Below are 27419 nucleotides of genomic sequence, written 5' to 3'. Positions count from 1 at the left end.
TAAATCACTACCTCACAACCCTGAATAAGGCAACAATTTAACTGTAACAATAATAACATCCTTACGTCTTACAGATGGCCAATAATTATAATTATCAACTATATTGGTAAAGATTTGAAATTAACTCAAATTTAAGAGGGGGGCTAAATCACTGGAGGTCTTCAGAAAGGCCTCAGACCTCTAAGGGTTCATTTAAATTCCAAATTTGTACTGTAATTTTACTAACTTTAAAACAAATTTAAAAAATAGAAATTCAAATGACAGTCATACACAGCTCTATTTTTGGGGCTTTAAACAGTTGTGATTGGAGCAGTCTGATTAGGATAATGTCATGCACCGAGTCACACATCTATAAGTTTTATCTGTGTGCATAAAGCTTTCACACAAGTGGCGCTGATTTCACCATTTCACTTTTCCACCATTTAAAACTACAAAAATCTGTCAAAATTACAACACCAAATAAAACGTGCAGCCTACTTTACGGCCCAGTGTCGTAAAAAGTCATGTCACACACTTTCCTTGGCGTAGTCCTACTTCTCTCTGAAAAAAAATTGTAGGAAGCTTCATGAACTTTTATGTCGTACTCTGAGGTAGGAAGATTTTCAGTCCTAAATGAACTTTAAGGCCTTGTTCACACGGGCGTTAAAATCGAGTGTTTTTTTTGCGTTTGTAGCGTCCGGTAATCGCGGATCAAGCGGCGAGTGTTTTCTACACATAGGAGTCAATGGGAGTGTTCACACGGGCTTTGGTGACGTGCGTTTGTCCGGCTGCGCGTTTATACGGCATTAAAAAAAAAGTTACATGCAGCCTTTTCTTGGCGTTCAAATCCCAACGACCGCAAGAAAACCGCTTCTAGTTCGTTTTCTTCACGTTCATTTTACGCTTCGGAGGACCGGATATATCCCATGATCCTACATGCTATACATAGGGAAATGCGGAAAAGGGCAAAATAAAAAAATTAATTGTTGAAAAACTTACGCGGAAATTTTTATTTCTTCATAAACCACAAAAAAACCTTCCTTTATCTGACGTTGTGCATTCAGAGAGTGAACCCAGTAGCGGCGGGCTTTCATATCCAGTTCCCGACACACTGCCCCCACAGGTTAACACACAAACTACAGTTGGGGCTGCAGGCTGACGTTAGACAGAGACAAACGAACGCCAGTGTAGAAGTCAATCAAGCGCCACTACAAAATGCAACATAAACGTCTAGGACATTCAGAGCGCGTTCGTTTATCCAAAAACTTAACGCCCGTGTGAACAAGGCCTAAGCCTGTTCATTTAGGACTGAATGTGCTACATTTTAAGGGAAGCAATTGCAGCTAGAACCAACTAGAAACCAACTTCTGGTATTTCCTTTGCTGTTATGACCTACAGATGGGAGTCACATGGTATTCTGGTTTTACCGTCACGCCTCACGGTGGCAGTATTTGGGTTTGTGCGTTTGCGGGTTTTTACTGCTAAGTGGCCCTATATAACTATAGACTGACGCCTCGAGCATCAGTTAATTCTCTCAAGGATTAATGAGCCGCGCTCCTTAATCAAGTGAAACATTGTAGTTAAACGAATTCATAATCACAGTATTAAAATTACAGTACAAATGTAAAATTTAAATTATATTAAATCTTATTAGGATTGAATTTAAGCAAAGTAAACGTTAACACAGTCAGCCTTTAGATTTTATCATGTGTAATTAGAAAAGCTACGCATGTATGTTTTGTCATCTTATATTTTGTGTTCTTTAAATTTGTAGTAAATTTATTAACTAAAATAAACGAAAATAAATGACCATAAAAATTCCAACATTGTCAGGATGTTGCGTTCATTTGCGTCAGCAATTGTCGATGAGTTTTGCGTTATTATAAGAATTAAATGCAGTAGGCTGTTATGATCATCATAATGTTCTTTAATAAATAATGAAAACATTTTAACAAATTAAATTTTTACATCCCAGCACCCCCGTTGCGCTGTACCACCGCCGGCAAAAACCTTATAAAATACAAGTGAAACATGAATTTACCATCACAGTATTAAAATTACAGTACAAATTCAGAACTTAAATTAAATATAGGCGTTTCTTAGTTCCATCGAATTTAAGCAAAGTAAATGTTAACACAGTGAGCCTTTATATTTTATCATGTGTAACACTCGCGTAGCCAGAAAGCTCTGGCTGTGTGTATCAGAAAATGTGGGTGAGCCACAGTGTTGTCAGATTAATGGGCAAAAACGATATAATAAACCTATATAAGCTACATAGCCTTTATAAGACTTTACTTTTATTTAAGTGCACGCACAATGACGAGAAAACGTTATGATGTTGTAAAATAATGAAAGCAAACAGGGATACAGCGCTATTCTGTATCGGTTTCTGTAAACTTAAGCGCGTCAGAAAATGAACCGAAACTCCGTGTATATTCGCCTCACAGACGTGAAAAATATATACTTACAGAAAGCAAAATGTCTGCTTTTATATAAACTAATGGAAAAAAAATCAGCTTATGTAATTCGTATAAAAGGTGGATTACTACAGCGCATCCACTCACAGCCGAAACCAAAGACATCAACTTATCAATTATTATTAAATTATTAAAATGCCAGTCAGTTTCCTTGCTGTTTTCCCCGACACATTCAGAATTATTAGTCTACTTCTGCCGGTGTGGTGTTTATCCCCAGCCCAATAAAACGGCGTATTCAGAGGCTCGCCTGCGAGAGGTTGTGCGCGTGCAGTCTACTACACAGCAAAAACATGTTAGTACTGTATATTAAGACTGAATTAAAGTGTCACATTGAACACATATAAATTTGTGTTTGTTAAAATTCTGGGAAAGAGAAATCTCTTATAAATCTCTCATATACAGTATAAAACATGAAGCGCTTTAGTTTCGCGCGGGTTCATCTGACTTTAGATCAAAACTCGGCAAAGTGAAAGAGTGCACACGCGCGCCGCGGATTCATGCGAACATTTTACATTTAATAAAAGATTTATTCACAACCACATTTCGGCCATTCACACACATGCATTGTGCTATGTTGTTTGTACACACTTTCACTTTTCCCCTTCTAATCTCCCCTTTTATCAAAATGCTCCCGATATGAGCCGACTCGAGCAGCTTTGTTTCAGTTGCAATATTCCTCTATCATAAAGAGAGGCGACATATACTTGCTGATTAAACACTGCAATTTTTTTTTTTTAAAGTGAAAGCGCGCGTTGTGAGCAGCTTTAATTCTCAATAATTAAATAATTATTCAATGCTGTCTCTGTTGTTTTTAGTGCTTATGTTTTTATTAATGTCTATTTTAACTACTAGCTGTGAAACGGCGTTGGTGTATGACCGCCAAACACTTCTGAACATTCGAGTGGCTTTTAAAACAGCTAGGACCGACACTTGCGCGTCATCTAGGATTGACGCTTGTGCGCCTTGTCCCTCTCCGCGGCCCACTCATTCCTGCATTTTCCCTGCTTGCCAGTGTCGGCATCTTACTGACTTACCCTGGAAAAGGAAGCGAAGGAGGAAACGCGGAAAGCGAGGTGGAGTTGCAGCTCGTCTGAGATCTTTTGTCTGCCTGCTGTCTGTCGGGACTGGGATGATCCGCGGGTTACGTCTTCATTGGCGTTCGCTGGATGCATCGTATCGTTGGCTTCGACCAGTTGTCCCCAGCCTTGTTTCTCTGCACCGTTTTCCTCCGCGTGTTCGTCGTGGTGGAGTAAATGAGTCTAATCTTCGATCGATTCGTAGATCCACACAACCCCAGGGAGAGTTGCCGTTTCATGTGGCTTTAATTAACGCACGCTCTCTAGTAAATAAGACTTTTATCTTAAATGACTTTTTTACTCTACATGCTCTGGATGCTTTATGTATCACCGAAACTTGGATTAAACCTGGTGATTTAAGTCCCTTCACCGAACTCCTGCCCCTGGGCTGTAGCTTTCTGAATTCATCTCGGTTATCTGGCCGTGGTGGGGGCTTGGCTACAGTGTTAAAAAATTCGTATCTCTGCAGCCGACTGTCAACAGGGCCTCATAACTGTTTTGAAGTTCTGCTGTTTCAACTTTCTCTAGTGAACCCTGTTGTTTTTGCTGTCATTTATCGACCACCCAATGTTAATAAGGATTTTCTTAATGAATTGGCTCAATTTTTGAGTGAAATTGTCGTTAGTTATGACAGGATTTTAATACTGGGAGATTTTAACATCCATGTGTGTTGTGGCTCTAAACCACTTTCAAAGGATTTTCTTAGTTTACTTGATTTCTTTGATTTTGTGCAATGGGTGACTGGACCTACTCATGTTCAGGGACATACATTGGATTTAATCCTATCTTGTGGTCTGTCACTGTTGGACATAAAGATCATGGATGCTGGTATATCTGACCATCTGCCTATTCGGTTTTCTATGATGTTCGACGGAAATAACCCAAGCCAATCATCACTGTTACGCTGGACTCGTATTTTTACGGATCGCTCAAGTGAAGAATTCTCTTCGAAGTATGAACTATTAAGTGCTACTCAGGTTATGGACTCTCTCACCTGTTGCTTGGATGCAAATGAACATCTTAGTATTTTTAATAATAACTGTTCAAATATCTTAAATTCTATCGCACCACTAAGGGTGAAAAAACGTAAGCAAAATTCAGTACTTTGGCATAATGATACTACTCGTTCCCTTAGACAGGCTTGTAGAAAGGCAGAACGAAAGTGGAAAAAAGACAAATTACAAGTTTCATATGAAATCCTACGGGACTCTCTTTCTGCCTTTCAGCGAGCTGCTAAAGCAGCAAAGTGTAAATATTTCTCAGAGTTAATAACACAAAACAGCTATAAGCCAAATATTTTATTTTCTACTATTGAGACTGCACTTCATCCAAAAGTTAATCTTTTTCCTGAGGTATCTGTCACTCTATGTGAGAATTTTGCTGTTTATTTTAATGATAAGATTTCTGAAATAACAGCTACATTGTCAATGTCTTCATACAAATTGGTTGATGCTCCATATTCTGGTTCTATTTGGTCTGAATTTGAGTCTGTGAACCTGAACACCTTGATTAGGACTATGTCTAGTTTGAAATCCACAATGTGTCCCCAGGATGTTATTCCACCACGCTTTCTCAGGCAGATTATTGACACTGTTGGCCCTGATCTGCTGTCTGTTATTAACAAGTGTCTCCAAACTGGTACTGTTCCCCATGATTTCAAACTTGCTACAGTGAGACCTCATCTTAAAAAAACAAATCTCGATTCCACACTGCTGTCTAACTTCCGTCCCATTTTAAATCTACCTTTTTTATCTAAAATCCTTGAGAAAGTTGTTTTAAACCAACTTCAGTCACATTTATCTTATAATTCTATTTACGAAAAGGTTCAGTCTGGTTTTAAATCTTGCCATAGCACGGAGTCAGCCCTCTTACGAGTTTTAAATGATGTCATGTTGACTACGGACTCTGGCCAGTTTACGGCTTTGGTTTTGTTAGACCTCAGCTCTGCCTTTGATCTGGTCAATCATAACGTTCTAATTTCGCGTCTTGAAACAGGCGTTGGTTTACGGGGCATAGTATTACAATGGTTTAGGTCATATCTTTCTGATAGGAGGTTTGTGGTCTATATTGGGCACCATTCCTCTTCTGAGATACAGTACAGATCTGGTGTACCTCAGGGATCGATTCTGGGTCCAGCGTGGTTCTCTCTTTATCTTCTTCCATTAGGGTCTATCTTTAGTAAACATGGGGTCTCTTTCCATCTGTATGCAGATGACACTCAGATTTATATTCCTTTAAAGCGTGGAAATAAGAATGCCTTTAAGCCTATTCTGGATTGTTTGGAGGAGCTAAAACTTTGGCTGGCAACAAACTTTTTGAGCCTCAATGAGAGTAAAACTGAATTCATAGTGTTTGGTCCTACTAATCAATGTGTATATGATTTTAAAAGTACATCTCTATCACCGTACAGTACCTCATGTGTCAGAAATCTGGGTGTTTTGTTTGACAGTAACCTCAAATTTGATAAGCAGATAAGTACAGTGGTTAGGTCTTGTTTTTACCATATTTGTCTTCTTTCAAAAGTAAAGCCATTTCTATCTCTAAAGAAGCTTGAAATAGCTATGCACGCATTTGTAACATCTCGGCTTGACTACTGCAACTCTTTATATGTCGGTGTCTCTCAGTCTTGTGTCTCTCGATTGCAGTTAGTCCAAAATGCAGCAGCCCGGCTCCTCACAGGAAAGTGCAAATACGAGAATATTATGCCGGTTTTAATTTCACTTCATTGACTGCCAGTTAAATATAGAATTGATTACAAAATCCTAATGTTTGTTTTTAAATCTTTACATAGTCTGGCCCCACAGTACTTAACTGATTTGTTACAGCCTTACATTCCAACAAGATCACTCAGATCTACTAATTTTAATTTGTTGCAAGTGCCTAGGACAAGACTAAAAACCAGAGGTGACCGTGCCTTTTCTGTTGTTGGTCCAAAGTTATGGAACGATCTCCCGTTTCACATTAGAACTGCCCCAACCTTGTCAGGTTTTAAGTCCACTCTTAAAACCTATCTATTTACCTTGGCATTCAACATCTCTTGAACTATTGTTCTGTGTTTTTGGTCTTGGGAACTTCGCCTGTGTTTACAGCTTGTGTGATATGTTTTATAATTTGTGTCTGTCTTACTGCGTATTTATTAATAGTGTTGTAAAGCACTTTGGTCAACCTCGGTTGTTTTTAAATTGTGCTCTATAAATGAAAAATTGTATTGTATTGTATTGTATAAACAGCTAAAATCAAGATGATTATCATTTTTTAGATTATTATTATCATGTTCTTTTGCTGTTTGGGTTCAGCGTTGAATGATTATTTGAAACTGAAGCGCTTCATGTAGATTCATGCCACAAGTCATTTTATCATACAAAGAAACAGGTTATTTTTATCTGGACAATGGCTGAGAATGTCATCAAAGTATTTTTTTTGTTTGTCTTTTTTTTCTCTCAGAGACTATCATCATTTACCAAGTCTTCTCCTCAAATGAAGGTTAAATATGAGAAATACTAAGAAAGCATCATCTGGTCTGAACACATCTCATGAAGAAATGAAGGAGGAAAATTACCAGTGTTCAAGTTATGGGAAGATATTTAGTTACCAAAATAATCAGAAGCAAATTCACACTGCAGAGAAGCCATTTCACTGCTCACAGTGTGGAAAAAGCTTTAAGACTGCTAGTGGTATACGAAGACACCAGCGCATTCACTCTGGAGAGAAGCCGTATCCATGTTTACAGTGTGGAAAGTGTTTTGCTTATTCTAGTGAACTTCGAATACACCAGCGCATTCACACTGGAGAGAAGCCGTATCCATGTTTACAGTGCGACAAGAGCTTTAAATCTGGTGGTGAAATGCGAAGACACCAGCGCATTCACACTGGAGAGAAGCCATATCACTGCTCACAGTGCGGGAAGAGTTTTAAGACTGCTAGTTATATACGAACACACCAGCGACTTCACACTGGAGAGAAGTTGTATCCATGTTTACTGTGCGGGAAGAGTTTTATTCGTTCTAGTAGTCTTCAGATACATCAGCGCATTCACACAGGAGTGAAGCCTTATTTTTGTTCACAGTGTGGGCGGAGTTTTACCTCTGCTGGTGGCCTTCAAATACACCAGCGCACTCACACAGGAGAGAAGCCTTATTTTTGTTCACAGTGTGGGAAGAGTTTTACCTCTGCTGGTGGCCTTCAAATACACCAGCGCACTCACACAGGAGAGAAGCCTTATCACTGCTCACAGTGCGGAAAGAGCTTTAAGACTGCTAGTAATATACGAACACACCAGCGCATTCACACCGGAGAGAAGCCGTATTTCTGCTCACAGTGTGGGAAGAGCTTTAATACTTCTAGTGATATACGAAAACATCAGCGCATTCACACTGGAGAGAAGCCGTATCCATGTTTACTGTGTGGGAAAAGGTTTAAAACTGGTGATGAAATGAGAAAACACCAGCGCATTCACACTAGAGAGAAGCCATATCCATGTTTACAGTGCGGTGAGAGCTTTAAAACTGCTAGTGAATTACAAACACACCAGTGCATTCACACAGGAGGAAAGCCGTAATACCATTACAATGTGGGAAATGTTGTACGTGTTGCTGTCAAGTCTAAATACACTGCATAGCCAAAAGAAAAAAATAATAATAATCATGAACATCCTGAGGGTCATTTTATTGGACTCCATTGAGCATAGAAAACAAACTAAGAGGTTTGAAATTCCTGGAACTGTGTTGGGTTAAGTAACCTTCAAATTATCATATCTCATGAGGGTAGTACTGAACCATCAGCTGTGTGAAAGAATTGTGTTGGGGGGGTTATTAAAACTGTAGGTATTTTTTGTATTAGTGAAAGTACTGTAAGAGCATACACGTGCTGATAACTCTCGGGTTTGGGACTTAACAGCTGTGTGTCTATAAGAAAGCCACTTGTTTGTAAAACTCATCAGAAAAAGGGCTTGAATTTGGTAGAGAGCATAAAGATTGGATTTTGGGGCAGTGAAAAAAATATCATGTGGTCTGAGTCCAGATTGAGTCTATCCCAGAGCAACGGGTGCATCTTCTGGGTTTGCTTCAGTTGCTCAGGTCTAGGCTCAGCAACGCTGTGTGTAAAATGTAGTCAGCTGACAACCTAAATGTATTGAATGACCTGTTTATTGCAAAACAGCTGCAATTAAGTGGAACTTAAGTCATAGTAAGTAATAATATGCTGTGTCGCTGATTGCCTCTACACAGAGATATTACTGGCAGGTTTTTACTTTACACAAAAAACATAAAACAATCAGTGCCTATTGACATTCACTGTCCATTAATGAGTTAAAAAGAAAATCATTTATTAAATGTTGTTTAGACAGACAATAGCTGACAATTTTATTAGTGAATGAAATGTTATATAGCCTATCTCTATTTGTATCTGTTTTTTATTATAAAAAATGTTGCATCTAAAGATATGAAACTTTTAGTTTTCTACAGTATACTGCAAGTCTATTTTTCCAGTTATTTCTATATTTAATCAAGAAATATTAAAGAATAAATAAAAAATAATGTCTTACGTTTGTGTAAATGTTTTATTCAGAATCGAACGAATTTTTATGTGTTTCTTTTACCACTTCACATCAACTACACTAAGTTTATTGTCTTTAAACAAACAAACAAAAAAAAAAAACTCCAGATGATTCTATTCTGAGCTTAACAAGCTTCTGATTAATTAGGTTAATTGATTCCATTTGAGTTAATTGGTGGCACACCAGTGGATGCATATAAAGGCACCCCAAAACACAGACACTTTCTTTGACATCATGGGAAAATCAAGAGAAATCAACCAAGACATCAGGAAAAGAATGTAGAAGATAATGCTGAAAGTGGTAAGACAGTGTCATTATCCACAGTAAAAGCAGTCCTGTACCACCATGAGCTGAAAGTTACTCTGAGAAGAGAAAGCCATTACTTCAAAACCACCATAAAAAACTAAACCTTGCAACTGCACATGGGGACAAAAATACGGAGATATGTCCTGTGGTCTGATGAAACAAAAATTTAATTGTTCGGCCATAATGATAAACGGTATATTTGGAGAAAAAGGGCAAATCTTTGAAGCCTCAGACCACCTGTGAAGTATTCACATCATGAGAAAAGAAAATTATGTCGACATATATAGCAACAACATCTGCAGATATCGGCCAGGAATTTAAAGCTTGGGCGCAAATGGGTCTTCCAAATGGACAATGAACCCAAGCATACTTCCAGATTAGTTACAAAGTGGTTTAAGGACAACAAAGTCAAGGTATTTAAGTGGCCATCACAAAGCCCTGATCTCACTCCCATAGAACATTTGTGGGCGGCACTTAAAAGGCCCAGTTACACCAGTTCTGTCAAGGGTAGTGGGCCAAAATTCCAGCAAACTATTGTAGAAAGCTTGTGGAAGGGTACCCGAAACATTTAGCCTAAGTGAAACCATTTCAGGGCAGACGCACCCAGTTTGCTTTCATTATTTTCACAAAATCATAATTAAGATAAATTTTATTTATATAGCTCTTTTCTTCCTATTACCATCTCAGGGAGTTTTTTTTGCCACTGTCGCTGTCGTCCTAGGCTTGCTTATCAGAGACAATCATATAATTTTGATTCATACACATTCACATTTCATACAAACTTAATTCTTTTGATTGTGTAAAGCTGCTTTATGATGATGTAAATGGTTAAAAGCGCTATACAAATAAAATTGAATTTAATAGAATTTTAGCAATCATTGTCTTAAAGCAGCTTCACAAAAATGAAAGAATTTTTTGGAAAAGAAAATATTTGGAAGTGTGTATGTGTGAGAAAAATGTGTCTAGATAATAATGAGATGAATAAATGAATGAAATGTCATTGATGAGCAAGCCAAGGGTGACGCCGACGGTGGCAAAGAAAAACTCCCTGAAATGGCAATAGGAAGAAACCATGAGAGGAACCAGACTCAATCAGGGAACCCATCCTCATTTGGGTGATAACAGATAGAAATGATATAACATCATGTGTGTTGTGCAGGTGAAAGTTCAATATGACAGAAGTTCTTTAAATTAACATGAAGACCAGTTCAGTATAGGGATGAGTCAGTAGGTGCAGAAGGCAGATGAGGTCTGGATCACTGGAAGCACAGGAGCAGCATGTGTAGCTCCAACCATCATAAAGCTGAATGCAGCTGGAGCTGGTCCTTCTCTGGATGCCTCAGAAACCTCGCAGGGTCGGCCTTTGTCTACTGAAGCTGGCACAATCTCCCGATGCCTCGGGATGGGTAGAAAAATACAGAACAGATGGAGAGAATTATCGTTGTTGCCATTCAGGATAGGTGTACTGGAATATAAGGTTATGGGATGAGTTACGTGTATGCCAGATTAAAGAGATGCGTCTTGAGTCTACTTTTGAACTGGGAAACCGTGTCTGCTCCCCGAACACTGTCTGGAAAGCTATTCCAAAGCTTTGGAGCTAAATATAAAAATGCCCTACCACCTTTTGTAGATTTAGAAATTCTGGGAACTATCAGAAGTCCAGAGTTTTGTGATCTTAAGGAGCGTGGTGGATTGTAGCGTATCAGAAGACTGGTTAGGTATGTAGGAGCTGAACCATTTAAAGCCTTGTATGTAAGTAATACTATTTTGTAATTAATTCTAAACTGAACTGGTAGCCAGTGCAGGGATGATAATATTGGGGTTATATGATCATATTCTCTGGATCTGGTGAGAACCCTGGCCACCGCATTTTGGACTAACTGAAGCTTGTTTATTGAGGATACAGGACAACCACCTAGTAATGCATTACAATAGTCCAGTCTGGAAGTCATGAATACATAAACTAGCTTTTCTGCATCAGATACGGATAAGATGCTCCTAAGTTTGGCAATATTTCTAAGATGGAAAAGGGCTGTTTTTGTGATATTTGAAATGTGATTTTTAAAGGACAAGTTACTGTCTAATATTACGCCCAGGTCTTTTACTGTCGAGCTAGTAGTAACAGTACATTCTTCTAAATGCAGGCTGAATTGTTGAAAGCTGTTGTGTGCTGGTTTTTGGGCCGATAAGTATCTCCGTCTTATCTGAATTTAGTAAAAGAAAGTTATTGGTCATCCAATCTTTTATGTCCTGGACACACTCGGTTAATCTAGACAATTTAGGTATTTCATCTGGTTTTGTTGAGATATATAATTGGGTATCATCAGCATAACAATGGAAACTAATCCCATGCCTTCTAATGATGTTTCCCAGGGGAAGCATGTATATTGAGAACAGCAGAGGTCCTAAAACTGACCCTTTTGTGACCCCATATTTCACTGGCATTACACCAGACGGTTCTCCATTCAGATCTACAAAATGGTATCGATCAGACAGGTATGATCTAAACCATTTTAATGCCTGTCCCTGAATACCTATGTGATTTTGTAGGCGATCTATGAGAATATTATGATCTACAGTGTCGAATGCAGCACTACGATCAAGTAAGACTAGTATTGAGATGCAGCCTTGGTCTGAAGCTAAAAACAAGTCGTTTGCAATCTTAACTAGTGCAGTTTCTGTACTATGATGGGGCCTGAAACCTGACTAAAATTCTTCAAGGATGTTGTTTTCCTGCAAGAATGTGCGTATTTGAGCTAATGCTACTTTTTCTAATATTTTTGATATAAACGGAAGGTTTGAAATCGGTCTGTAATTTGTTATTTTATTCGCGTCCAAATTAGATTTTTTAAGAAGCGGCTTAATAACTGCCAATTTGAAAGGTTTAGGGACATGACCTAGATATAATGAAGAATTAATAATGTTTGGAAGTGGCTCTCCAACCGTAAGCATTACTTCTTTTAAAAATCTGGTTGGGATTGGGTCTAACAGGCACGCTGTTGATTTAGCTGAGGTGATAAGTTTATACAGCTCTTCCTGTCCTATACCTGTAAAGCACTGAAAATCTAAATGTGAAGCTATAGGCTAAACTGGATCATGAGATACTATTAGAGGTTGAACCTCCGTTATTTTTTTCCTGATACTATTGATTTTTTCATTAAAGAAGCTCATAAAGTCTTCACTTCTAAACTGTGATGGGATACTCTCTGCGGGCATCTTAGATTTTGTTAGGCGAGCCACTGTACTAAATAAGAACCTGGGATTGTTTTGGTTTCTTGCTCGAGGTTACGGGTTGCTTTCTTTAGAACGCGAGTATGACTGTTGTACCACGGTGTAAGTGTTTTATCTCGGACGTTTTTTAATCTGATGGGAGCAACAGTGTCTAATGTACTGGTAAAAATAGTGCCCATGCTGCTAGTCACTTCATCTAGATCATCTGCATTTAAGGGTCTAATAAGAAATTGGCACAGACTCGGCAGATTACTTGTGAATCTGTCTTTAGTAGTCGGATTCATATTTCTAACAAATTGATAACGTGGGAAGACACAGCTAATCTGTTCTACGGGTAGAGTATATATCAGGAGGTGATCAGCTGTGATATCATATATCTATATTAGAGACATCTATACCATGGGATATAATTAAATCTAGTGTATCCACTAGATTAAAGGCTCAATGTGTTTACTTTGCTTTAATCCAATGCAAATAAGAAACGCTTACACTTAATACACTTTTTCTTTGCGAATGTTTTTGTAAATGTAAAGTATATTGTAGCAACCCAGATATGTACACAGACAGTAGATGGTTTTCCTTTCAAAAAGTTTACTGCCAAATAAATTTGTTATTAAATTAATGTTAAAAATACAATACAGACGTATGTCAGGTTCCCGTCTCCACATGGGTTGGAGACCTGTCCCCGCACCAACGCTCCATTCACATGCAAGATTTATGTAAACGCCTCTGTTCAGATGCAAGTAAATGCTAATGTTGTGTTGTTCAGGGGAAAGTGATGTGCTGATGCGTGCCCATGTCCAACAGAACAGGAATGGCTTGAATGAAGCAACGGAAAAAAATGACAATATTTTAACTTAAATATTCTTATACGCATGAAAATGACTCGTGGCATGAATCTACACGAAGCGCTTTGAGTTTCAAATGATCATTCAATGCTGGACACAAATGGCAAAATAAAATGATAAACATTATTATTCTGATTATTATCATCATGCTTTTTTGCTGTTTGTGTCCCGCGTTTAATAATTATTTTACCACCAATGGCTGAAATGATAAAATAAAGCTGCTCACATCGAGAGCATGCTTTCACTTAAAAAAATGTTTTTATTCAGCAAGTTTATATTTGTTCTCTGTTGATTTTCTGGGGTACTGATTTTACATTTTGTTTGCTTTGCAAAAGCTGCCCTCTTTGTGGTTTGTGTATATTATGACTGAAACAAAGCTGCTCGTATCGGCTCACATCGGCAGCATTTTGATCAAAGGAGAGATGAAAAGCGCAAAGTCAAAGCGTACACCAGAAACAGCAGCTTTATTTCATTCATAAAATACTCAGATCACAAACAACAACATAGCACAGTGTTTGTGAATCGATGAAATGTGGTTGTAAAAAAGCCTTTTAGTGAATGTAAAATGTCTGCGTGAGCCTGCGGTGTCAGTGTGAACAGTTGAGATGAGTCCTGGTGAAATCTAATGTTACCTGAGCAGGTGTGAATAGGTCTTACATATTCATAAAAAAATCATAGATTGTTCAGTGACAGAGGCTCTGCAGAAAAAAGTTAGGCACATCAGTCGCTTTACCCCATATAAAAGGTGTTTGAGTGTTATAATTCAGTTGTTTTGCTATGGACACACAACCAAGACTTCCATGAACTCAAAACAATCTGCCAGGTTTACTGTTTTTATGCTACATACAAACGCACAATAAGAACTCTGGGGTTTAGGACTAAACAGCTGTGTGTGTATAAGAAAACCAGTTGTTTATGAGACTCACCAGAAAAAGGCTTCGACTTTGGTAGAAACCATAAAGATTGGATTTTGGGGTAATAAAAAAGGTGATGTGGTCTGAGTCCAGATTGAGCCTATCCCAGAGCAATGGACTCATTAGGTTAAAAAGCAATTCACCAATCGTTTATAGTGGCCACTGTACAACTCTCTGGAGACAGTGATGAATCTGGGTTTGCTTCAGTTGCTGAGCTCTAGGCTCAGCAACGTTGTGTGTGAATAAAATAAAGTCAGCTGACAACCTGAATGTACTGAATGACCTGGTTATTCCTTCCCTTGATGTCGCAGTCATATTCCAGGACTTAGATTGTGAAAGAGTGGTTCTGGAAGCATGAGGAATCATTTTCACACATGAGCGGGACACATTGTGTGTGCAGTAATCAAAGCTTCTTTTTTGATAACCCTGAGGTCTGCCACAGATGTATAGTGTATTGCTCACTGAAGCAGCCGTAGAAATGTGTTCATTTTTTTTATAGCTTTATTTGTGCGTTAATTTTTTACAAAACGCAGTTAACTTAAGAAATGCAACAGAGAGCTCCCTACACATTTTAATTTAAGATATCGTTATAAAGTTCTTTAAAAGTTATGAAAATTTGTCTCAAACAAGGTTAGTACCCCCTTATTCCACACCCTCTCCAGAGGATGTGGAATAAAAAAAAAAATCTCCATTTTGTGATTGAAATGGTTGTTTATCACAGTCACTCACACAACCCTCCAGCCAGAAGACATCATTCTTATTTCATTATAAACATGCAGGGCATTTGAAATCCCAGACTCTGCATCTCCTGAGATGAGTTCAAAGTGTGATTTTTGGCAGGGGGTCATTTGATTGGATGTGATCACCCAAATCTACATAACAATAGGATTTTATTGGGAGGGCCCAGTGTATGTGGGTGATAGAAGAGGTTGCAAGGTAGGTTTGAGTAACAACATTCCAATAATTCTCCTGTTAAAGGCATGCTTTAGTGCATTTCAACAAAGTTTTATGTAGGAGATTGTCATTCTAAATCTTGAAAATTAAAGGTTAAGAGTAAAATGTTTTAAAAATTACTTTGCAGGAAAAAAATATTCTTAATAAAATACATATTGGTTTTAAATATCAATTACCGGCACATGGTGGTGGTGGGAAACGAACAACAACAACATATCAGTCGGCTCCATTCAGGATTGCATTAAATCTTCTTGTTTAGTGAAGAATTCACATACGTATAACACGATAAAAGAAGACCCTTTTTCTTAAATACACCGAAGGATGACTCTAACACTCTGGTTAATGAATAATGGATTTATTTTTTGTTGGGTAGATATGTTTCATTACTCATCTAAGTAGCTACTTTTTGGCTGGCTTTATTATACACCACCATTTGTATTGATAATATAAAGATGCAGAAAAGGTGAACCAAATAAAAAAAAAACTAAACATTTTTAGCCTGTACTACATGCCTTATAATTCCTGATGTACAGTTAGATCCGTACAATTTGGAACAATGTATGAATATTGAACATTGTTTGGCATTTAGAACTATACATTAAATTTTCTAATAAAACAAGATGGGACCAAAGTGAAGACTTGCAGCTTTAATTCAATGGGTTTGACAAAAGTGTGACACTAACAATTCAATAATTACAAACATTTTCATACACACATTTTGGGGATATCATAAAGGAATGTAACTTCCCCATAAATATGTTCTTCCCCATTCAGCTACACAAATGTGAACAATAACATATTATAATCCTATTATTTTACAATATGTTACTCAGAACACACTTGGCTTTCAGTTGGCCATGCTGGGCCGGGTCCACTGTTTGGCAAACAATTTACATCTGTCCACAGTAACTCTGGTGCAGGGATAAAGAGACACCACATCTAAAGCTTTTTTTTTTTTTTTTTTAATTGTGAACTACATTTAAACCAAATATCTTACTTTCACAGCTGTGCTAATATTTAGCACAACAGTACTCATGAGATATTGCTTTATCTTTGTCCACTCCTAGGTTATGACGGTAGAAAGAGCAAAGCTTTTTATTTAAAATTGCAAGTATTACAGTGCTTGTTTTAGATTGGCAGGAGTGCTTTTAAAAGTTTCAATAATTGCATACTGAAAATCATATACAGACTATATATATATATATATATATATATATATATATATATAATAACTTTTGGTTCCACTTTTTCTCTGATGTTATTTTAATTTACTTGTATTAATGATCCATTTCTTTGCGTGTGATTGTTTAGTTTCGAGTGTCCGATCTTTATTGTCAATAAAGAAAAGCATGAATTAGAATAGGTACTTTCCTATTTTTTTCCACTAATTCCCTCCCGTTCATTGCGCCCCACCTGTCATGTACAGTATGTATTCCCCACTAGTGGGGCGCGCCCCACACTTTGAGAACCACTGACCTAAGGCAAATCTATTTATAAAAATGCTTGGCTAAATAAATAGGTTTTTATCCTAGACTTAAAAACTGAGACTTTGTTTAAGTCCCGAACACTATTTGGAAGACTATTCCATAACTTTGGGGCTTTGTAAGAAAAAGCTCTGTCCCCAGCTGTAGTTTTCATAATACACGTCACTGACAAGCAGCCTGCATCCTTTGATCGAAGTAGGCGTGGCGGATCTTAAGACACCAGCAGTTCACTCAGATACTGCGGCGCGAGACCATTTAATGCTTTATATGTCAAGAGTAGTATTTTAAAATCAATGCAAAATTTCACAGGGAGCCAATGCAGTGAAGATAAGATAGGGGTGATGTGCTCATATCTTCTGGTTCTAGTGAGGACTCTCACTGCTGCATTCTGGACTAGCTGAAGCTTGTTTATGCACCCAGCTGAACAACCAGACAGTAAGGCATTAAAATAGTCCAACCTAGAGGTAATAAAAGCATGAACTAGTTTTTCTGCATTGTTTAGCGACAATATATTTCTTTTCTTATCTTGGCAATATTTCTGAAAGAATGCTATCCTGGTAATATTATCTACATGAGCTTCAAATGAAAGGCTGGAATCTATAATCACACTAAGGTCTTTTACTGTTGCACTTGATGGAACAGAAAGGCCATCTAAAGTCATGGTGTGATCTAGATATGACTAGAACTTCTGTCTTATTCGGATTAAGCAGAAGGAATTTAATTAACATCCAGTTTCTTATGTCCTGCAAACATTGCTCAACTTTAGTAAGCTGTTTTTTCTCATCAGGTTTTGCTGAGACATATAACTGTGTCGTCAGCATAACAATGAAAACTAATACCATGCTTACGGATTATGTTGCCCAAAGGAAGCATGTAAAGGGAAAAAAGCAGTGGGCCTAAAACTGAACCCTGTGGAACGCCAAACTCCAATAGAGAGCATGCAGAATAATCACCATTTAAGTCTACATACTGATAACGATCGGTCAAATAGGATCTGAGCCAGGAGAGGGCTCAACCCTTAATTCCTATCACATTTCCTAATCTGTGAAGAATTCTATGATCAATGGTGTCAAACGCTGCACTGAGGTCGAGTAATACAAGCATAGTTACACAACCTTGATCAGAGGCCAATAGAAGGTTATTTACCACTTTAACGAGTGCTGTTTCTGTGCTGTGATGAGGCCTAAATCCTGACTGATACAGTTCATGTATGCCATTTCTATGTAGATATGAGCATAGCTGCTCCGCTACTTTCTTTTCCAGAAACTTAGAGATAAAGGGGAGGTTTGATATTGGCCTGTAATTGGACAGCTGACAGGGGTCAAGGTCAGGTTTCTTAATTATTGGTTTGATAACTGCTAATTTAAAAGATTTTGAAACATAACCAATGCTGAGTGAGGAATTAATTATTCTCAACAGGGGTTCTATTATTGCTGGTACTATCTGTTTAAGAAAATGTGTCGGTACAGGATCTAGTATACAGGTTGATGAATTTGCAGAAGAGATAAGTAAAATTAGTTCATTCTCTTCAAGGGGAGTAAAGTATTCTAGGTTCTGATCTGACATGGCTAGATTAACATTTGCATCAATTACATTGTTCGGTTTCAAAGCCTCATCGAGTTCTGTGGGGTCAGATGGTGACCTAATCGAAGTTGGTAACTCTGGGAGATTACTGATAAAACTCTGTGTGGTAGTTGATGTGAATGTACGTTTAATATGGTAGGGCTGTGCTGTGCATACATTATTACTGTGACACACTTGAATTGAGACAAGATAGTGATCTGAGATAACTTCAGACAGTGGAATTGTGAATAAATTTATTATACTTAATCCGAAGAATATAATAAGAATAAGAATATAATTCTCAAAATGAATATTAAAATCTCCAGCAATTAACACTTTGTCTACAGAAATGACTAGTTTAAAGAGGAAATCTGCAAATTCATGGCCCTGGGGGTCTGTAAATGACAGTTAGTGGAATCGACTGAGCTGACTTAATATACTTAAATACATTTTGTGTTACTATAAAGAATTTCAAATAAATTAAATTTGTGTCTGTGTTTTTGTACAATAGTCAAATTATCATTGTGAATAACCGCGACGCCTTCTCCTCTACCAGTTAACCGAGGCTGGTGTATGTATCTGTATCCGGGAGGACTAGCTTCATTTAGAGCTACATACTCGTCCTGTTTAATCCAGGTTTCAGTTAAACAGAGTATATCAAACTCCTGATCTGTGATAATTTCATTAACAATAACTGCTTTAGATACAAGAGATCTAATATTTAACAGTCCTAGCTTCAGATCAGAGGTGCCGGCTGCGCATTCAGTGTGATCAGAGTGTGTGGTCTTTATGTTAATTAAATTATCAAAACAGACTTTCTGAGTCTTTCCACATTTTTGCTTAGTTCGGGGAACAGACACAGTATCAATATGGTTAACCCTGAGTGACGACTATATGCAGCTAGCAGACGGTTGGTTTAGCCTGTCTGTCTGCTCCCTGGTCTGGACTCTGAATTGTCACCGATTAACTAGGCCTCTTCTGAGACTATGTGCTATACTACAGGTAAGAAGAGCAGCACCTTCCCGAGTTGGATGGACACCATCCCGCCCTAACAGACCAGCTTTGCCCTTAAAGATCTTCCAATTATCTATGAGCTCACATTATTTTCGGAGCACCACCTGGACATCCAGCAGTTCAGCGACCATAACCTGCTGTAAGCTATGTCGCCTCGTCTCATTGAGATGGGACCAGAGCATATTACTTATCCTTACTAACCTCTGACTTACGAAGGCATATATCGTTAGCTCCAGCATGTACTGCTATCTTAGAGAACCTGTGCTATCCTAGAGCCCTAAGATTACCTGCTATGTCCGGTGCTCTGGCTCCCAGGATACACCTAACCACTGCCGCTGGCGCCCCTAAAGGTCTAGCTAATTTAACGTGCCTCAGTATAGAGTCTCCTATAACCAGAGCTCTTTCAGTCTTCTCAGCGGGTGCATCACTGAGAAGAGCAAACCTGTTGGACACGTGAAGCGCAGAAGAGCTGTGCTCCGGTGGGCTAGCCTTAGCGTTAGCTTTGGCTGAACGAGTTTGCCGCCGAGTCGTCGCCCACTCGCCCCGCTGTGAGGGCTCTAATGGCGGAGTCGGGGGCTGGTTATCTCCGCCTGCGGCACCCAGACTGTCCGCTACGGGAATAATGCGCTCCTCTAACCCTAATATCTTCTCTGTCAGAGTGCTAACTAACACACACCTATCACAAGTAAAGTTATCGCTAATGACGGAGAAAGAATGTCTAAACATCCTGCACTCACATTGAACGAGCTGAATGGTAACATGATAACGTTCCTGAGTTGGAGTTTAGTTGTTTGGAGCTGAATTCCGTTTGTTGTTCTTAGACGAAGAAACTCGCGCGTTCTTCAAAAAGCGCAGAACAGCGATTTTATACACCGATTCAGGTTTTTTTTTTTTCATAGGATTAAATGTAAATAGAATTAATCAATTCCCCATCACTATGAACTATATTTGACTTTTGATTCCTTTAGATTGCAAAGTATTAAAAAGCCTTAGTTATACAAAATAATACAGCACTAAATAAACAGGAGTGAGCTAGCACTTTTATTTTTCATGCATTGTTCACGCCCCTGTCTGAGGGACACTCGCTGATGTGTAGGAGCGGAGTAGAAGAAGATGGGTGGGGAGGAGGTTAGTGTTAGTGAGAGTCCCCTTCCATAATAACACTGGGACATTCTCCTTGACGGGTTTTCTTTCTTTCTTTTCTTTGCCTTTGTTCTGCTGATAGCGGCTGCTTGGGATGGCGGTTTCTGGGTCGTGTTCTGAGAAGGCTCTCTTAAACGGGGACAAATTTACAGGACAGATAAACAAATTGAACAGATAAAGCTCAAAAATTAGCTTTGCTTTTCCTCGCATTACATGACATTTTAAACAATGACACAAAAAGTCATTTTGCAGATTAGGATCAACGGAGTTCTATTATTCTTTGTTTGTGGGAACTCGGACAGGAGATCTTGCAAATCAGATCTCTGACACAAATGACACAGACTAACAGAGTTGGAGATCATATTCTCTGGTTAAACAACAGCAGGAGCAGTGAAGTTCCAATGAAGAAAATAAAAGGAAACATTTACGGGCACTTTCTCACTGCAGTCCGGAAACTGTTGCCGAGAACACTTGGCCCCGGAATCAGTTGATTATTGTCTGTGAGATTGCAATCGTTCTGAGCTCGGGAACCAATCCCTGGGCCGATTGCAGAGTTGGTCTCGGGAACGATTCATGCATTCCGAAGAACGGTAGGTGCAAGGCTTATAGAAGATACGTTTGGACAAGAATTTAATTGTTTATTTATTAATTTATTTTTTAAATCACGTGTGGTATGCAACTGGTTCATTACTAAACATGTCATGTGCCGTCTCCACATGTGACTAAATCTGTACATTTTCAAACAATGCTCTCACCGCAGATCATGCACAGATTTTTAAAAAATGGCTAAATTGTAAGCTAGAGCCAACTAAAAAGCAGCTTCTGGTATTTCTTTTTGCTGGTATGATGTATTGTTTACTCAATGTTACATACATTAGGCCATAGCCGCTTTGATTGGCCCTCAGACCCACAGGTAATACTTTTGTCAATTGGGCATGAGAGGACGACAGGATTTTATGCAGCGTATCAAAACTTATTGCCCATCTACAACCTGTGCTCTTTCAACATATCTAATAATAATCTATTAATTTTTCATTTAGATTGGGGTCCGGTGGTGGGGGATTATTTTCATCTGGACAATGCCTAAGAATGTCATCAAAGTCGTCTTTTTTTTTTCTTTTCTTCTCTTTTTCCTCTCAGAGACGATCATCATTTACCAAGTCTTTCCTTCAAAATGAAGGTTAAATATGAGAAGTACTGAGAAGGCATTATTTGTTCCAAACACATCTCGTGAAGAAATGAAAAGGCAAAATTACCGGTGTTCAGATTATGGGAAGATAATTAGTTACCAAAGTAATCTGAAGAAAGATCAGCAAGTTCACATGGGAGAGAAGCCGTATCCCTGCTCACAGTGCAGGAAGAGTTTTGCTACTTCAAATCTTCTTCGGAGACACCAGCGTACTCACACTGGAGAGAAGCCGTATCCATGCTCACAGTGTGGAAAGTGTTTTACCACTCCTAGTAACCTCCGAACACACGAGCGTACTCACACTGGAGAGAAGCCCTATCCATGCTCACAGTGTGGGAAGAGTTTTACCTCTGCTGGTAATCTCAAAACACACCAGCGCATTCACACTGGACAGAAGCCATATCCATGCTCACAGTGCGGGAAGAGTTTTACCTCTGCTGGTAATCTGAAAATACACCAGCGCATTCACACTGGAGAGAAGCCGTATCCATGTTTACAGTGCGGGAAGAGCTTTGCTTCTTCTAATCGTCTCCAAGTACACCAGCGTATTCACACAGGAGAAAAGCCATATCCTTGCTCACAGTGCGCGATGAGTTTTACCTCTGCTGGTAGTCTCCAAATACACCAGCGCACTCACACTGGAGAGAAGCCGTATCCATGTTTACAGTGCGGGATGAGTTTTGCTTCTTCTAATCGTCTCCATATACACCAGCGCATTCACACAGGAGAGAAGCCGTATTCATGTTCACAGTGCGGGAAGAGTTTTACCACTACTGGTAGTCTCCAAATACACCAGCGCACTCACACTGGAGAGAAGCCCTATTTCTGTTCACAGTGTGGAAAGAGCTTTGCCACTGCTAGTTACTTCCAAACACACCAGCGCATTCACACTGGAGAGAAGCCGTATATCTGCTCACAGTGTGGGAAAAATTTTGCTTCTTCTGATCGTCTTCGAAGACACAAGCGCATTCACACACGAGAGAAGCTGTAACTCCATTACAACACGGTAATGTATAGATGTCATGTCTAAATACACTGCCTAGACAAAATAGATTATAAAATCGACATCAGAAGGGTACATTTATTGAACTATGTTAAGTAAGGAATAATCAAAGAGGTCAACTGGGTTAAGTAACCTTTAAATTATCTTGGAAGAAGAGTACTGAACCGTCATCTTTGTGGAAGAATTGTGTTCAGAAGGATAAAACTTGACTTGAACTTCACTTGAACACTGGGAGAACTTGCATGGCAAAATATCAAAAGTTTAAACTGTAAGTATGTTTTTAATAGTGAACGTAAGACCATTTCTATACACACATGTGATGAGAACTTTTTTGTTTGTGAGACTCCTCAGAATAAGAGCTTGACTTTGGTAGGGAGCATAAAGTATGAATTTTGTGGCAATGAAAAAAGGTCATGTGGTCCATATTGAGCCTTTCCCAAAGCAATGGGCGCATCAGGGTAAGAATGGAAGTGCATGAAGCAATTCACCCATCATTTATAGTGGCCACTGTACAGTACAAGCCTCTGGTGGCAGTGGTGAATCTGTGTTTATTTCAGTTGCTTAGGTCTAGACTCAACAACATTGTGTGTGAATAAAATGAAGTCAGCTGACGATCTGAATGTACTGAATGACCTGGTTATTCCATCTATAAAGTTTTTCCTTCCCTGATGTCGAGGACTCAGATTGTGAAAGAGTGGTTCTGGGAGCATGAGGAATCTTTTTCACACATGAACTGGACACATTGTGTGTCTTTTTTTGGTAACACTGAAGTCTGCTACAGATGTACAGAGTATAACAGTTTTGCTCACTGAAGCAGCTGTAGAAATGTGTTGACTTTTTATATTTTTATTCGTAATTTTTTTTTTTTTTACAAAATTCATAAGAAATACTACTGAGAGCTCCCTACACGTTTTATTTTAAGATACCAAAGTTTTTTAAAGGCTATGAAAATTTGTCCCAAACAAAGTTAGTACAAAGTTAGTTTATTCCCCTCACTCTCCAGGGCAGTTAACAGCTTTTGTGATTCAAATGGCTGTTTGTCACAGTTACTCACTCAAACCCCAGCCAGAAGACATCATTCTTATTTCATTATAACCATGCAGGGCATTTGAAATCGCAGACACTGCAACTCCTGAAGCAAGTTCATAGTGTGATTTTTGGCTAGGGGTCATTTGATTGGATGTGATCACCTAAATCTACATAAAAAAAGGTGTTAATTGGGAGGGCCCAGTGTATGTGGGTAGTAGAAGAGGAGGTTGCAAGTTAGGTTTGAGTAAAAACATTCCAGTAATACTACTGTTAAAGGCATGCTTAAATGCATTTCATAAAGTTTTATGTAGAAGATTGTCATTCTAAATTTTGAAAATTGAAAAATTTAAAGGTTAAGATGAAAATGTTAAAAAAATTAGTTAAATTAATTTATTTATTTTTGCTACAAATACATATTGGTTTCAAATGTTGTAGTGATTTAACCACAAAATATGAATCACGAATTGTGTACCTAAACAGATAATATTTAATCTTCTATATTATATATGTAGGGAACAATATAGTGCAAAATATATCATTGTACCCAGTAAGGAGACTAATGACTTGAAAACTGTGTGCTGGGCCACCAAGGCCTCACTTTGTTGGGCTATGGTGAACTGAGTTTAAACCCATACCCAGTTCCCAAATACTGTGAACTTCTTCAAAAAGCAAGTTATTCTGTCATTAATAACATTACAAAGTTTTACATTATCTCAGTCACTTTCTATACCGCTTTATCCTGTATTCAGGGTTGGAGGGACCTGGAGCCTATCCCAGGAGGCTTAGGGCACGAGGCAGGGTACACCCACATACTCATTCACACACTACAGGCAATTTGGGAAAGCCAATCAGCCAAAACTGCATATCTTTGGACTGTGGGAGGAAACCAGAGTACCCGGAGAAAACCCACCAAGCACGGGGAGAACATGCAAACTCCCTGCATACAGAGACTGGAATCAAGCCGGGAATCGAACCCAGACCCTGGAGGTGCAAGGCGACAGCGCTAACCACTATACGACGTGCCGCCTTTACATCTCATTATCTCATTCACTCTTATTAGCTATTATTGGACTCTATTCTTGGATCTAGTACTGTTAATTCTAAAAACAAGTATCTTAGTCTTTAGTTATTAGTTCTCTAAGTTAACTTATTAGTACTTGTTTTAGGGCTTACTAAGATTTATGCTGGTTATCTGCATCAGTGTTTGTAGCCTTTGTAATTGTGATTGATGGCTGTTTATCACAGTTACTTACAGCCAGAAGACATCATTCTTATTTCATTATAACCATGCGGGGCATTTGAAATAGCAGACTCTGCAACTCTGAAGCAAGTTTAAAGTGTGGTTTCTGGCTGGGTGTCATTTGTTTGTATGTGATCACCTAAATCTACAGAACAAAAACTGTTAATTGGGAGGGCCCAGTGTATGTGGGTAGTAGAAGAAGAAGTTGCTAGGATGGTTTAAATAAAACATTTCCAGTAATTCTGCCATTAAAAGCATGCTTAAAAACAGTTCAGCAAAGTTTTATGGAGGCGATTGTCATTCTAAATGTTCAAAATTAAAGGTTAAGATTAATGTTTTAAAAATTAAGATTTTCTTTTTTTTTTGCTGCAAATACATATTGGTTAATGTAAGAGAATTATTTCATATAAAATGAGTTATTTCTACTCTCTTGCTCGCTTCCTCATAGATCTGTTTAATCTTCCCTGCTGTTATCTTCCTTTCTCCTCATGCATCTGTTCTTAAAGGTGCTAATGCTCCCACTCTCATCTTCTCATTTTCTATCTATGTCTCTCTGTCTCAAGCCAACACCTCCTGATTTGTCTATGGACGGATACCTATCCAACTTCCACTTTGTTCTTCAGGATCTCACCAGGACATTTATATGGGTTCATGTTTTTTGTAGTTACATCTGTAAATGGCACAGATGATAAAATGATAAAATAATTTGCTGTTAATAAACAGAGACCTTTCTAGCAGACTGTGTGTGTGTGTGTGTGTGTGTGTGTGTGTGTGTGTGTGTGTGTGTGTGTTTGACTAAGTCTCTCCTAGTGCCAGAAAAGCATATCGAAGCCCAGTGGTCAGACTGAGCAACTGGCTTTTTCAACTATGCAATTTAAAAATTTTCCAGTTTAAAATATCAATTACCGGTCTCTTTCATTACTATGAATTACTATGAATTTAATTTCTATTTCATGACGTTTCAGTTGACTCATTATTCAGGATTTGTATTACATATTCTTGTTTAGTAAAGGATTCACAGACGTATACCACACGATACATCTTCTGACAGGCCGTTAAATTAGAAACTATTAGAAACTTTCTGCCTCCATCAAAGAGACTCTTTACCTTAAATACACAGATGGATGACTCCAACACACTGGTTAATGATTGATGGATTTATTTCTTGTTGGGTAGATATCTTTCAGTACTTATCTAAGTAGCTACTTCTTCAGTCTGAGGAACTTTCAGTCCAGAAGACCAATAACCTCACCTGGACGACTGATAATCTTCATGGACAATGATGGCTTTATTATACACCATAATAAAATGCAGAAGATGCAAGAAAGGTGAGTTAAATAAGAAAAAAAAATCTATAAAGGAACCAGATATGACTTATTTATACTAAACAAAAATATAAACGCAACACTTTTGTTTTTGCTCCCATTTTTAATGAGATGAACTCAAAGATCTGAAACATTTTCTCGTAAACAAAATAACCATATCTCTCAAATATTGTTCACAAATCTGTCAAAATCCGTTACGATGAAGAACTGGAGTCAAGTCGAGACCCCAATGAGGACGACAAACATGCAGATAAGCTTCCCTGAGACTGTTTCTGACAGTTTGTGCAAAAATTATTTGGTTATGCACTCCGATTGTTTCATCAGCTGTCTAAGTGGCTGGTCTCAGACGATCATGGAGGTGAACATGCTGGATGTGGAGGTCCTGGGCTGGTGTGGTTACACGTGGTCTGCGGTTGTGAGGCTGGTTGGATGTGCTGCCATATTCTCTGAAACGCCTTTGGAGACGGCTTATGGTAGAGAAATGAACATTCAATTCATGAGCAACAGCTCAGGTGGACATTCCTGCTGTCAGCATGCCAATTGCACGCTCCCTCAAAACTTGCGACATCTGTGGCATTGTGCTGTGTGATTCAACTGAACCTTTCGAAGTGGCCTTTTACAGGTGGCCAGTCTAAGGCACACCTGTGCAATAATCATGCTGTCTAATCAGCATCTTGATATGGCACACCTGTGAGGTGGGATGGATTGCAAAGGAGAAGTGCTCACTATCACAGATTTTGACAGATTTGTAAACAATATTTGAGAGATATGGTTATTTTGTGTATATAAAAAATGTTTCAGATCTTTGAGTTCATCTAAAAAAAAAATGGGAGCAAAAACAAAAGTGTTGCGTTTATATTTTTGTTCAGTATATATTCAGCCTGTACTACATGCATTATAAAGGCCTGGGGCCTCATGTATAAAACTTTGCGTAGATTTCATCCTAAAAATGTGCGTACGCACATAAGGCAGAATTTGCGTACGCACAAAAGTTTTCAGATTTATAAAACCGTACGTACGCCAGAACCTGCGCAAGGTTCGCTTTATAAATCACAATTATCTGAATATTGTGCGCAGGTGCACGTGCTTA

At 38.5% G+C, this 27419-nt stretch overlaps 1 protein-coding gene across 3 annotated transcripts in view; it reads left to right on the top strand.

Annotated features, from left to right (window-relative positions):
• Positions 1-27419, top strand: part of LOC128534539 (gastrula zinc finger protein XlCGF17.1-like) — a 172961-nt gene that overhangs the window by 113501 nt on the left and 32041 nt on the right. Inside the window, exons 1-2 of one of the 3 annotated variants that reach the window (XM_053509008.1) lie at positions 21045-21133; positions 21684-23486. In XM_053509008.1, coding sequence (XP_053364983.1) covers positions 21731-22723 — 993 coding nt within the window. In that variant the 5' untranslated portion in view covers positions 21045-21133; positions 21684-21730 and the 3' untranslated portion in view covers positions 22724-23486. Of the gene's footprint in view, positions 1-21044; positions 21134-21683; positions 23487-27419 lie in introns of those variants that run through there. The other 2 variants (XM_053509009.1, XM_053509007.1) reach the window with 2 other exon arrangements.

The sequence above is a fragment of the Clarias gariepinus genome, chromosome 12 (assembly GCF_024256425.1).
Source record: "Clarias gariepinus isolate MV-2021 ecotype Netherlands chromosome 12, CGAR_prim_01v2, whole genome shotgun sequence".
Classification (NCBI taxonomy): domain Eukaryota; kingdom Metazoa; phylum Chordata; class Actinopteri; order Siluriformes; family Clariidae; genus Clarias; species Clarias gariepinus.
Note: the sequence above shows the minus strand (reverse complement) of the source record. Positions and strands in the feature narration are given on the sequence as shown.